Source organism: Chanodichthys erythropterus, chromosome 16 (assembly GCF_024489055.1).
Source record: "Chanodichthys erythropterus isolate Z2021 chromosome 16, ASM2448905v1, whole genome shotgun sequence".
NCBI lineage: Eukaryota > Metazoa > Chordata > Actinopteri > Cypriniformes > Xenocyprididae > Chanodichthys > Chanodichthys erythropterus.
This window is the reverse complement of record NC_090236.1, coordinates 12,696,646-12,710,000: the sequence shown is the minus strand read 5'-3', so window position 1 is coordinate 12,710,000 and position 13,355 is coordinate 12,696,646. Positions and strand designations below refer to the sequence as shown.

At 34.7% G+C, this 13,355-nt stretch overlaps 1 protein-coding gene and 2 long non-coding RNA genes across 3 annotated transcripts in view; 2 read left to right on the top strand and 1 right to left on the bottom strand.

Annotated features, from left to right (window-relative positions):
- The window catches only part of LOC137003021 (uncharacterized), a 13,466-nt gene extending 10,864 nt beyond the window's left edge, over window positions 1-2,602 (top strand). The window contains exon 5 of the long non-coding RNA XR_010891930.1: window positions 2,391-2,602. This is a non-coding gene — a long non-coding RNA (uncharacterized lncRNA). The remainder of the gene's footprint in view (window positions 1-2,390) is intronic.
- The window catches only part of atcayb (ATCAY kinesin light chain interacting caytaxin b), a 15,049-nt gene extending 3,493 nt beyond the window's left edge, over window positions 1-11,556 (bottom strand). The window contains exons 1-11 of the mRNA XM_067363030.1: window positions 11,480-11,556; window positions 8,256-8,302; window positions 5,975-6,202; window positions 5,722-5,871; window positions 5,202-5,304; window positions 2,906-3,037; window positions 2,644-2,730; window positions 2,466-2,564; window positions 1,778-1,813; window positions 1,432-1,461; window positions 76-122 (exon numbers count right to left, since the gene is read on the bottom strand). Of these exons, the coding sequence (XP_067219131.1) occupies window positions 89-122; window positions 1,432-1,461; window positions 1,778-1,813; window positions 2,466-2,564; window positions 2,644-2,730; window positions 2,906-3,037; window positions 5,202-5,304; window positions 5,722-5,871; window positions 5,975-6,202; window positions 8,256-8,302; window positions 11,480-11,556 (1,023 nt within the window). The 3' untranslated portion in view covers window positions 76-88. The remainder of the gene's footprint in view (window positions 1-75; window positions 123-1,431; window positions 1,462-1,777; window positions 1,814-2,465; window positions 2,565-2,643; window positions 2,731-2,905; window positions 3,038-5,201; window positions 5,305-5,721; window positions 5,872-5,974; window positions 6,203-8,255; window positions 8,303-11,479) is intronic.
- LOC137003022 (uncharacterized) lies at window positions 2,655-5,851 on the top strand. The gene is made up of 3 exons (XR_010891931.1): window positions 2,655-2,771; window positions 5,204-5,254; window positions 5,683-5,851. It is a non-coding gene; the product is annotated as an uncharacterized lncRNA (long non-coding RNA).
- Window positions 11,557-13,355: the final 1,799 nt, after the last annotated feature.

Sequence of the window (13,355 nt, the reverse complement as noted above, 5' to 3'; positions counted from 1 at the left end):
GCATATCATCCAGAGGGAATTAAACCCTCCCGGCCGGCTACTGTTACTGTTACAGTCAGCTGTTGGCTCTCTTACCCAATGAGACGCGTCAGGGACAGGCCTCCGCAGCCACTGAGGGCGGCCTGCCAAATAATACACCAATCAGAATCAGACTCAAAACAAATACTGTAAATGCACATTAAACAATCACAGCAGATTCCTTTGCATTTGACATCAGCAACACATTTTACTAACATTACCGGAAAAAAAAGGGAAAAATAACTGGCAACAATGATTTGTGAGCAATCAGACCATGGACGTGCATTAAAGAAGTAAAATAATATTTTGATTGCATCTTGACTTTAACACTGAATCATGTTCATGTGCTCTAAAAATATAAATGCATGATGCATTCTCAATAAGCTTTTGCAGTAACCTTGAAATATAAGTCTCTCTGATACAGACAGATCATGTGACGGCTGCATCCCAATTTGCACACTATCCATCATAATTAGTATGCGAGATAAAAATCAATCATGTTGAAAATGTCAAAGGTGCTCAGGCGGTTAACTGTTTGCAGTGAAATTTTTGTGTGCATCCATCAATGTTTTTTTGAACTAATATTACCCATAATCTCTTGCACTGACAATTCTGGTTTCTGATGACCCTCCTTTTCAATTTTAAGAAATGGCAAAGAATGTGAAGATCAATACTTACGTAAGAACTCAAAAATTGATTAATAATGAGGTTTAGGTATTAATTTCTAATTTAATTTCGAAATAATAGACGCATACTGTATTTAACAATGTGGGTCTGTAGTTAAGATCATTATAAGTAATTATAAGTATATAATACGATCTTACACTTTTGTTCAAAAGATTTAAGGGGGGGAAAGAGTTTTTAATGTTTTTGAATGAAGTTTCCATTTGGTCAAAATGCAGTAAAAAGGGTTAAATATTACAATGTAAAATATCCATTTTCTAAGTTTTCTAATTTTCTATATGTTAAAATGTAATTTATTCCTGTGATCAAAGCTGAATTTTCAGCATCATTACTCCAGTCTTCAGTGTCACATGATCCTTCAGAAATCATTCTAATATGCTGATTTGCTGCTCAAGAAACATTTCTGATTATTATCAATATTGAAAACAGTTCATATTTTTTGTGGAAACGGTCATACATTTTATTTTTCAGGATTATTTGATTAATAGAAAGTTCAAAAGCACAGAATTTATTTGAAATAGAATCTTTTGTAACATTATAAATGCCTTTACTGTCACTTTTGATCAATTTCATGCTTCCTTTTGTTAAAAAATTCTTACTGACCAGTGAAATATATACGCAGTATGCAAATTAAGATGTAGCCTGTGACTCCAGACATAAACTACTGCGATGTCACATACATCAAACACAGCTGTGCTTCAGTTTATATATGGCTGTAAAGAGTTTCACCTCTCTGATGTCTTGTTCAGTTGTTCAAGCCTGTGAAGTTATAATCAAAGTAACATATTAATGCACAATCAAAGTCTGACATATATGAGCACATTCGTAAGCCATGCACATACTGTAATGTTTTGGGACTGACAACTTCATTCAAAGGCATGCATATATTCTTAGTATGCACAGTTATGGATTATTAATCATCTATAAGACAGATTGCATGTGTGTGTGAGTTATGGGTCAGACTGTAAGAGGAACTGCCCTGCTGTGGCCTATTTAACGTTTGAACCATGTAAAGGCCAAAGTATACTCGAGATCACCTAATGCCATACCATCCCACAAACCCTTGCAGTTTTACCTTTCTCTCTGCGCTTTGATTCGCTCCTCTTCACATCTGCAGAAAGAAGAGAACAGAAACTCTGTTATCACACTGTCACACATTACAAACACTGTGCATTTCCGAAATCCGAAACCTTCAACACAGTGAAATCTACGACTGTGTTCGGAATTTCAAACTGCCATGGCACTCGTACTATTTTTACAGTATGCATAATACGCACAAGATGCAAATGGAATACACAGATTATATACATATATTGCATAGTTTTTCTTTTCCTAAGGTTCAATAAACTGCTCCATTAAAAAATATATTTTTCTGACTGTTATTTCATTTGTCAGGCTTTGCAAGGTTAATAATCATGCAACGGAAATGAAAAAATAATGTAGCATACACTCTAAAAAATGCTGGGTTGTTTCAACCCAAATTTGGGTCAAATAAGGACAAACCCAACTGTTGGGTTAAAAAATGCATTTAAAAATCTATCCCAATGGTTGGGTTTGTCCATTTTTGACCCAAACTTGGGTTGAAACAACCCAGCATTTTTTAGAGTGTAATAGTATTTGAAATATTCATTTCTGCATAAATGCATATTGTTTTTAACAAAAATCTATCCTCAATTAATGTGTTTTAGTTTTCATGTACAAATGAAGCGACTGTTAAACAAAAGATGTCCTGATGTCTCCTCCTGCTGGTGACGTTCACTTACTGCAGCACACACTCCGGGATCTGCACATGCTCCATGGGAACAATCTGAGCCAGTTCCTCCAGACTCTGGACATAACGGATCTTATCCATAAATTTCACACTGGAGAGAAATTAAAATGTATTAAAAACACATTCTACAAACTATTGAGTGATATTAGATGTCTGATGTTTTTTTTTACCTGATAAAGGGCCGTGAGATGGCCAGAACTGTACGGATGAACCAGGAGGGATGCGCAATGATCAGACATTTGAGATTCTTTCTTAACCTGGATGAATAAAGAAACAGAAAATTATGACACTTAAAGAAGTAATGTGAATTCCCTCCCTTACCTTTTTCAAGTGTTATTCGTAATATGGGTTCTCAGCAATGTTCAATTTAAGTTTCAGCTTTGTCTCAGCTTAAGTATCAATGTTATTCATGCATATATGATCTGTGAGCACCGTCTTTCTATCATCTGGTAGCATCTCTTGAGCCAGCTGATGCCCGGCATTCTCCTGCGTGGCGTCGCTCCGTTCAGATAGATGATCATGTAGTCTTCAGCTACCAGCAGCTCCAAACTACTGATCACGTACCTGCGGAGATAATAACATAAAGCATTCAGATTAAATTCCAGAAAATATGCATATTCCAAGAGATTTGGAGGAAACTGAAAGTTTATACATATACATACACTTATGCTTATGCTGTCAAATCGCATCTAACAAAAGTTGTGTATTAGTTCCGTCAAATTCATTAATTGTGATTAATTGGATCTAACAAAAGTTTGTGTATATGTATATATAAGTGCTGTCAAATCGATTAATTGCAATTAATCGCACCTAACATAAAAGTTTGTGTATATGTATATATAAGTGCTGTTAAATCGATTAATTGCAATTAATCGCACCTAACATAAAAGTTTGTGTATATGTATATATAAGTGCTGTCAAATCGATTAATTGCAATTAATCGCATCTAACATAACAGTGTGTAAATATATATGTGCTGTCAAATCGATTAATTGTAATTAATCGCATCTAACATGACAGTGTGTAAATATATATGTGCTGTCAAATCAATTAATTGCAATTAATCGCATCTAACATAAAAGTTTGTGTGTATGTATATATATATATATATATATATATATATATATATATATATATATATAGTGCTGTCAAATCGATTAATTGCAATTAATCGCACCTAACATAAAAGTTTGTGTATATGTATATATAAGTGCTGTCAAATCGATTAATTGCAATTAATCGCACCTAACATAAAAGTTTGTGTATATGTATATATAAGTGCTGTTAAATCGATTAATTGCAATTAATCGCACCTAACATAAAAGTTTGTGTATATGTATATATAAGTGCTGTCAAATCGATTAATTGCAATTAATCGCATCTAACATAACAGTGTGTAAATATATATGTGCTGTCAAATCGATTAATTGTAATTAATCGCATCTAACATAACAGTGTGTAAATATATATGTGCTGTCAAATCGATCAATTGCAATTAATCGCACCTAACATAAAAGTTTGTGTATATGAATATATAAGTGCTGTCAAATCGATTAATTGCAATTAATCGCATCTAACATAAAAGTTTGTGTGTATGTATATATAAATGCTGTCAAATCGATTAATTGCAATTAATCGCATCTAACATAAAAGTTTGTGTGTATGTATATATAAGTGCTGTCAAATCGATTAATTGCAATTAATCGCATCTAACATAACAGTGTGTAAATATATATGTGCTGTCAAATCGATTAATTGTAATTAATCGCATCTAACATAACAGTGTGTAAATATATATGTGCTGTCAAATCGATTAATTGTAATTAATCGCATCTAACATAACAGTGTGTAAATATATATGTGCTGTCAAATCGATTAATTGCAATTAATCGCACCTAACATAAAAGTTTGTGTGTATGTATATATAAGTGCTGTCAACTCGATTAATTGCAATTAATCGCATCTAACATAACAGTGTGTAAATATATATGTGCTGTCAAATCGATTAATTGCAATTAATCGCACCTAACATAAAAGTTTGTGTGTATGTATATATAAGTGCTGTCAACTCGATTAATTGCAATTAATCGCATCTAACATAACAGTGTGTAAATATATATGTGCTGTCAAATCGATTACTTGTAATTAATCGCATCTAACAAATGTTGGTGTGTATGTATATATCAGTGTTGTCAAATTCATTAATTGCGATTAATTGGATCTAACAAAAGTTTGTGTATATGTATATATAAGTGCTGTCAAATCAATTAATTGCAATCAATCGCATCTAACATAAAAGTTTGTGTGTGTATTTATTAGTGCTGTCATATTCATTAATTGCGAATAATCACATCAAACTAATTTTTTTTAAATATATATAAGTTTTGTCAAATCGATTAATCGTGATTAATCGCATCTAACACAAAAGTTTGTGTGCGCATGAGTGTACTGTATGTATATATTATTCGATTAATCACAATCTTATATTTACAAGCTTTTACGTTAGATGTAGATGCGATTAATTGCGATTAATCGATTTAAAAGTACTTGAAATGATTCTGGACCATTTTGCTAACTTGATTCAAATTCAGTAGTAGAATTTAAAAGTCAGTTATGAATGGTGCACAACCCTGTTTATGACAATAAATCTTTCCATAAACCCAAAAGTTAGTCTGTGTTTATCTATAAAAATAAATTGCACTGACTAAAATGTGTGTTTGTGTCTTACAGGAAGAGGTTCTCCATGATGTAATTGTAGTCGGCACAGCCACTGTCGGGCAGGTAACACGCAGCAAAAACGATGATAGCGTTCAGTCCTTCACCGTAGTAACCTGTGGAATATAAGTATGATAGTATGTGTAAAATGGCCTTGCAATAAAATACCTGTCACTATAAGATCTTTTTAATAAAACAGGTCAAAAATTTTATCTCAAGATTTAGACCTTTCTAACTGCAGTTTTCAGTAAAATAAAATTATTACTATTTTTTTTTATAGTCATACTGTTAATATAAGCAAAACATTTTTGGCGCATTTAAATCGCAATTTTTAACCAGAAAAATCTCAAATAATCCCCCCCCCGCCCCCCCCCCCCCCAAACTGTGTATCTTTCCCTTAAGTTTGCTTGCTATTTGCAACAAGAAACAAGAAATATTTGTCATTTAGTATGTCTATTTCCTTAAACAGTGTAGTTTTATGTCCATCCGTGTAGTATTATGTTCAGATGAATGTGAAGTTCATGAAGACTGACCTCCATGCGTGACGACGCGCAGGTACGGCCTGATCACCTGCATGTCTATCCTGTGTTCCTGATCGCCGATGATCACCGTCCTCCACAGACGACCCGTGCCGTCCCCATCACCACCACCCGGACCCTTCGCACTGGCCACTGGAGTGTCATCTGGAAAAAAACAAGAGCTTCTGACCATGACAAAAAGTCTCCTGAGTCATAAAAGAGCAACATCTGAGAAGTTATTTGCATTTGATTTGGCAAACTGACTGACCTTCCCATTCCAGCTCGGTGCCATTGTTGATGGACCCGAGAGAGTCATCATCTGGCGTGTCCATGTCGTCCACATTTATGTCCAGGTCGTCTGGTGTTTCCAGGAAGTCGTCAGAAAGGACTGAACCTTCACTTTTGTCCAGCGACAGGTTAATATCCGGAGCAACCAGTGTGCGGCGCTTTTGTCGGACAGATTCCACATGATCAGCAGTGAGAGCGGCATGATGAGCTGCAGAGAAAATTGAACATTTACAAAAGAAGCTGTCAGACATCTAAAAGAAACTCCAGATAATATTTCTCATGTATATTCAGGGCCTAAAACTAACTATTTTTGACACACCTGCCAATGGCTGGTGAGAAAAACCAAATATTTTTTTGATTATTTTTCAAAAATAAATGATGAGATTAATTCTCATTAAAGTTGCAAAAATTATTCAGTCTAGAGCAGTGAGTGATTTTTCTTTGTCTTTTGTTGTTTAAAACACAGACAGCAGCAGGAATATTAGGCTGCTGTCACTTTAAGAGCTAATGCACGGATCCAATATACTGTTACACATGCGTTTTCTTTCTCAACTGTTTACGTTCACTCAAGACATTACTGACTGTGTTTACAAGGATACTTGCCAAGACGGGCATTTTAACAATTTTGTTTGAATATCTGTTCAAGTGCAAGAAGACGCGAAAGAGAACTCAATTCAGTATTCGCGCGCTGTCTTTCCCACACAGCGAATAATGAATTGAGCTCTTTTTCGTGTCTTCTTGCACTTGAATATTTAAATAGGCAAGGCTTAAATTTTTGTGACGATGCAGCACTTTTTTATCTAAAAATTCTGACTTTATAACTCGCAATTCTGACTTTATGACTCGTAATTCTGACTTAATAACTCGTAATTCTAACTTTATAACTCGCAATTCTGACTTTATAACTCGCAATTCTGACTTTATAACTCGTAATTCTGACTTAATAACTCGTAATTCTGACTTTATAACTCGCAATTCTGACTATATAACTCGTAATTCTGACTTTATAACTCGCAATTTTGACTTTATAACTCGCAATTCTGACTTTATAACTCGCAATTCTGACTTTATAACTCGCAATTCTGACTTTATATCACGCAATTCTGACTTTATAACTCGAAATTCTGACTTTATAACTCGCAATTCTGACTTTATAACTCGCAATTCTGACTATAACTCGTAATTCTGACTTTATAACTGCTAATTCTGACTTTATAACTCGTAATTCTGACTTTATAACTCGTAATTTTGACTTTATAACTCGTAATTCTGACTTTATAACTCATAATTCTGACTTTATAACTCATAATTCTGACTTTATAACTCATAATTCTAACTTTATAACTTGTAATTTTGACTTTATAACTCGTAATTCTGACTTTATAACTCGTAATTCTGACTTTATAACTCGCAATTCTGACTATAACTCGTAATTTTGACTTTATAACTGCTAATTCTGACTTTATAACTCGCAATTCTGACTTTATTACTCGTAATTTTGACTTTATAACTCGTAATTCTGACTTTATAACTCATAATTCTGACTTTATAACTCATAATTCTGACTTTATAACTCGCACTTCTGACTTTATAATTCGCAATTCTGACTATAACTCGTAATTCTGACTTTATAATTCGCAATTCTGACTATATAACTCGTAATTCTGACTTTATAACTCGCAATTCTGACTATATAACTCATAATTCTGACTTTATAACTCGCATTTCTGACTATAACTCGTAATTCTGACTTTATAACTCGTAATTCTGACTATAACTCGTAATTCTGACTTTAAAATTCGCAATTCTGACTATATAACTCGTAATTCTGACTTTATAACTCGCAATTCTGACTATAACTCGTAATTCTGACTTTATAACTCGCAATTCTGACTATATAACTCATAATTCTGACTTTATAACTCGCAATTCTGACTATAACTCGTAATTCTGACTTTATAACTCGTAATTCTGACTATAACTCATAATTCTGACTTTATAACTCGCAATTCTGACTATAACTCGTAATTCTGACTTTATAACTCGTAATTCTGACTATAACTCATAATTCTGACATTATGTCCCACAAAACATTAAAAAACAGAAAAAAACAGCCCAAGAACACAGTTCAGCTTTCATCTTGACCTAGTCTCGTCTAATAAATTCTGTGGATCATCAGTGTTTTCATAAACATTTCAATACAGTTTCCGCAGTGAAAAACACAAGGACCAGATGCACTGAGATGCATTTAGAGAACTTACAAGTGTTGTCAGTGAGTCCCTCTAAATCACCATCTTCAGGAAGAGGCCTGTGAATGAACCCAGAGATATTATACAGATGACCACAACACCAAAATACACACATTTACTCTGTCATTTATAGAGGCACTTTTTAAATTCACAGTAATGACACAAGTGAACATCAATGATAATTGGATGTTCAGTTATTTAATGTTTTCTCTATTTTTTTATTGTGAATTGTATGTAACAGTATTGCATTTTTTCTGTATTTTAGCATTTTGGGTATAAGAAAGGTGCATTATGAATAAAATGTATTATTATTATTATTATTAAGGTGGTGATGAGGGTGTTCTGGGTGTTTTTTAAGTGGATGCTTACTAGTCATAACAAAACACACAACCTACAACCTAATAACAAACTACAACCTCAAGTTTAAACAACTGATCATGATCATTATTTAAAGTTGGTTGCAGCTCTTACAAAGGTCACTGGTAAACCGCACATGATCCAGCATGCACATCTGTGTCGAGCGACAAACAATAGCGGAACAGGAGCAAAGGCAACATTTATCCCATCACTCATGGCATTTTGTTCAGGAGTGTTTGTGCATCCCGGAATGGAACGGGTGGTAGTCTAGCTGACAAACTAAACCCAACATGGCTCTTTGAACAAACACACACATTGTGTAATTACCCAGCAGTCTGTGCAGTGTCAGGGACGTGCTGTTTAATAAGAGAGTGCGGCAGGAGAAATAATGAGGGTCTTCTGCACTGATATCTGTGTAAACGATTATCACCAGTATGGGGTAGTGTGAGCAAGCATTTACTTGTCTCACTTGCACAAAAACAGATTCAGTATTCTTCAAAATGAATAAAAACAGTGAAATGCAAACTCAGAATATTATGCAAACCTGCAATAATTCAATATGTTAAATTATACAAATATACTTTATATACTATTATATTTAGATATTTACTCTTACTTTAATAACCAATGTCTTTGCTGCTGAGCTTCGATGATCCACTTCGACTTCACTTTTAACACATACGTGAGGGTCAGCATATAGTGCGCGACTCGAACCTTCACTGTACACACAACGCCAGATTTTTGTAACCGCATGTGCTAATTAAATGCACGGGTTGCACATGTGCATTTAATTTTTTTTGCAGTAGTTACTTTATCCACAAGGAGGCAACCATGTCCTGGGGCCGTTGATTCACAAGGTAGTCGATGAAAAACTGCATAAACAGAACAGACAGGAACACATGCAAGCTACAGCGACAATGGAGGCCTACATAGACGAGAGATTGTGCAAAGTGGTTAGAAAAAGTACCCTCATTCGAACAACTCTAGCATGAAAGAATACAAAGATGTTTACATGGGTTGTAACTCGTGGCAAGAGATTCCTTAAAACTGCGCATGTGTTGAACGCCTGTATATGAGTCAAATAAAGTATTCTCTGCAAAGCTGTGCGTTTGACTGTGCGCATACGATCATGTACGCTTAGAAAACCGAAGTATACTTTGGACTTTTTTAGGGCTTTTACATTTGCCAAAAATACAACTTATTTTTGTTATTATTAAAAAACAAACAAGCAAGCCCAGCCCAGGTGAGAAAAAGTCATGCAAAAGTAGCATAACACATTGCTTTCCATAAAAGTAACTGAATGCAAGTAACGCATACTTTTAAAAGTAACTTTCCCCAACACTGATTATCACAAAATAAGTTTTAGGGCCCTATTTTAATGATCGAAGCGCATGGTCTGAAGCACATGGCAGAGGTGCACTTAGGGCATGTCCGAATCATCTTTTGCTAGTTTAATGTCGGAAATGGGTGAATATAGAATAGCATATAGAATATTATTGTTTGAAATGCCTTTTAATTATAGTACATGAATATGGTAATCTTTCAGTACACTGAAAGCAAAAGTAACTGAAAGCAGTTGTTATTTTAACTATTTATTTGAACTGATCTGAGCCTTAAAGTAACCTTTCATAATCTAATGAAGTCAGACTGATAAAAATTTACATTTGCATATGCATTTGCCAGATGTTTTTATTCAAAGTGACTACACTGCATTCAAGGTCAGTTTGTCAGTTCATGCATTCCTTAGGAATCGAACCCATGACCTTGGTGCCATGCTCTACTGCTTGAGCAACAGGAATACAAAAAAAATATTTGATATTATTTATATATTATTTTTGGCTTACCATGTGAAGCATGCATTTAGTTCACCTGACAGTACATTTCTTTTTACAGTGTACCATCAGTATATCAAAATACTGTGGCATTTATCATAAGATCTCATGACGAATTAGTTTAATTTCATAAGAAACTGTGAGTAAAAGCTTAAATTATCAATAAAAGCTAAAACATAATAAGGTTCATTGGAGAAAACATGTTATGCAGTACATGATGATAATTAAAAAACTTTTGTTCAGCACGGTTTTATAAGAGCGTTGCACACTCACACAATCAATTATTCACCACCTTGTGTCTTCTACTACCCTCATTGTCATGGCAACACAGATGACCTCATATTTGCCCATAAATGGTAATGCATTATGATGTAAGAGGGGTGGGTCTGTGCTCTTTATGTCATCATGTAAAGTATATTGACCCACATGCATCACACCAAACACACCAGAAGAGTGAACTTGGACTGATTATGCCATGATTCACCTTCATTTCTCCTTCAAGCACAGCCCTCAGCTCCACATACTCTGTGGTCTAATATTGATCACACAGATATCAAAGACGTCTGCGCTGTGGATGAAAATAACTGATGCATAACAAGCCCCATGGGTAACATACATGTAGACAGGGTTACATGGACATCGTCATGCACACTCGGCCGAGGAGTTAGTCTGCTTATTAGCAACCTCTGACAGCTCTGATAACACATGCCTTTAATGGGGCATGTAGTAAAATCATTATAATATATAGATCAATAGCAAGACAGTTTGTGCAAAGAAATTGATCTAGTGGATGTGTTCAGAACAGAATGCTGGAAGAATGTGTGTATATATACATATACAGTGTGCTGTGCTGTAAACTGCACATTTACTAAATGTTATAAGTCACTGGTATTCTATTCATATATGCTGCAAGTATGCATACTGCAGGCATAGTATGAGTAGTATGGTAGTATGTTATTCTCAACCCAGCCACTGACACCAAATCAACGCTCATTTTTCACTCTAGAGCAGCTGAAGGTTAGTCAGACAGCAGGCTGAAGGTCTTACCGTGGGAAATCATCGTCCTGCCACTCATCTTTTACTTCCATGTTCTCCATGCGTAAAGTGGCTTCAGTGGTTCCCATCCTCTGCGCCCGATCACACTGATCAACAGAACCAATTACAGACGATTAACACGTTTAGAAGTGGCTATATAGACAAAAATTCTTAATTATTTCTTATTGACAACAATTTTAAATAAGCAAATGGCATAAGTCATTCGCTTCAACAAGACACATGATATTGAGCTAAATATTTAGATTCAAGGATTTAAAGAGTTAGTTCACCAAAAAATTTAAATAACCCCGTGTTTTATTCACCCTCAAGCCAGGTGTATATGACTATCTTCTTTCAGATGAATACAATCGGAAATATATTTAAAAATATATCTTCCAACCTATTATGCTCCTTTTAAAATATGTAATGTGTCTCCAGAATGTGTCTGTGAAGCTTCAGCTCAAAATCCCCCACAGATCATTTATTATAGCTTGTCAAATTTGCCCCTATTTGGGTGTGAGCAAAAACATGCTGTTTCAGTGTGTGTCCCTTTAAATGCAAATGAGCTCCGCTTTCCAGAAGAGGGCGGAGCTTTAACAGCTCAACAACAACAAAGCTGGAGAATCTCACACAGCCAAAATGAGGAAAGTGTTCAGCCTTACATTGTTCAAACTGATGGAGAGACTCAGGAAGAAGTTACAACTTTTAGACGTTTCTGAATGGTTAGTGGATAAATTGATGTAGTTGCTGTGGAGTTGATTCAACTCATCCACTAGCATGTGCCGTCATGTTCATCTTTTGTGTTGAATTGACCCTCGTTTGTAAAGCAGTCCGGCGTAAAATGACGGCATTTACAAAAACACTCGACTACAACAACTCTTCCTCTTCTCTAAAGCAGCCCAACATGGCCCCGCCCCCTTTGTTGTGTGTCCTCTGGGCGGGGTTTATGCAAATTTTAGGGTTAGTGATGTCACTGACCCGGGAAGAAGCTTGTTGTAGTCCTTAAACAGAGATTTCTTTAAAAGAAAATATCTCCTTTGCATTGAACTTTGAGCGTCGTAACTTTGCAGATGTTGTTTATGCTCAAACAGCAACATTACACACTAACTAAAGTTAAAAAAAGTGAAATCATAATCAACTTAATTTGCCTTTGAATCATTCAAAAGATTCGTTCAGAAACACTGATTTATCCAGTAATGAAACAAGTGAAGTATTTACGAGTGAGTCGTTGAATCATTCACTCAAATCAATTTTTTTTTTTTTTAATAATTAATTCAGATTAATTAAACATATTAAATCAACTTTAGCAATTAACATTCTGTCATAACCTCTAGTAAATTACATGTTTTTTTGTTTAATTGTCTGTTCAGAACTGGGAAAGAATTGTGATCTCTACACTGTAAAAAAAAAATCCCAGTAAAATTTACAGTAAAAAACCGGCAGCTGTGGTTGCCAGAACTTTACCGTAAAAAATACAGTAGCAACGTAAAAAAAACCCTGTTAAATTTACGGTAACATAACGAATTTCATTAACTGATATAATGTTAATTTACCAAACTAATGAAGTACTAATATCTGTTTTGTACCTTTATAATACACTGACAGTCACCAAACACAGTGGTGATGAGAGTCACATGATGAATCAAAGTTCATCACAAGCAGCTTTTCCACAAGCTGAGGAGGACAATACTAACATATAGAAGGTGCACACAGTGTCATTCACACACACACTAAACACCATCATGGTAACATGCATGAAATTATAAAAATGCAATAAACATTAATTTAACAACATTAGATAAAACCGTAATGTACATAACTGATTAGAAAAAAATGAGAAAAACTAAGAAGAAACAGAGTTATTTCACCGAAAACATATCAAATGTGA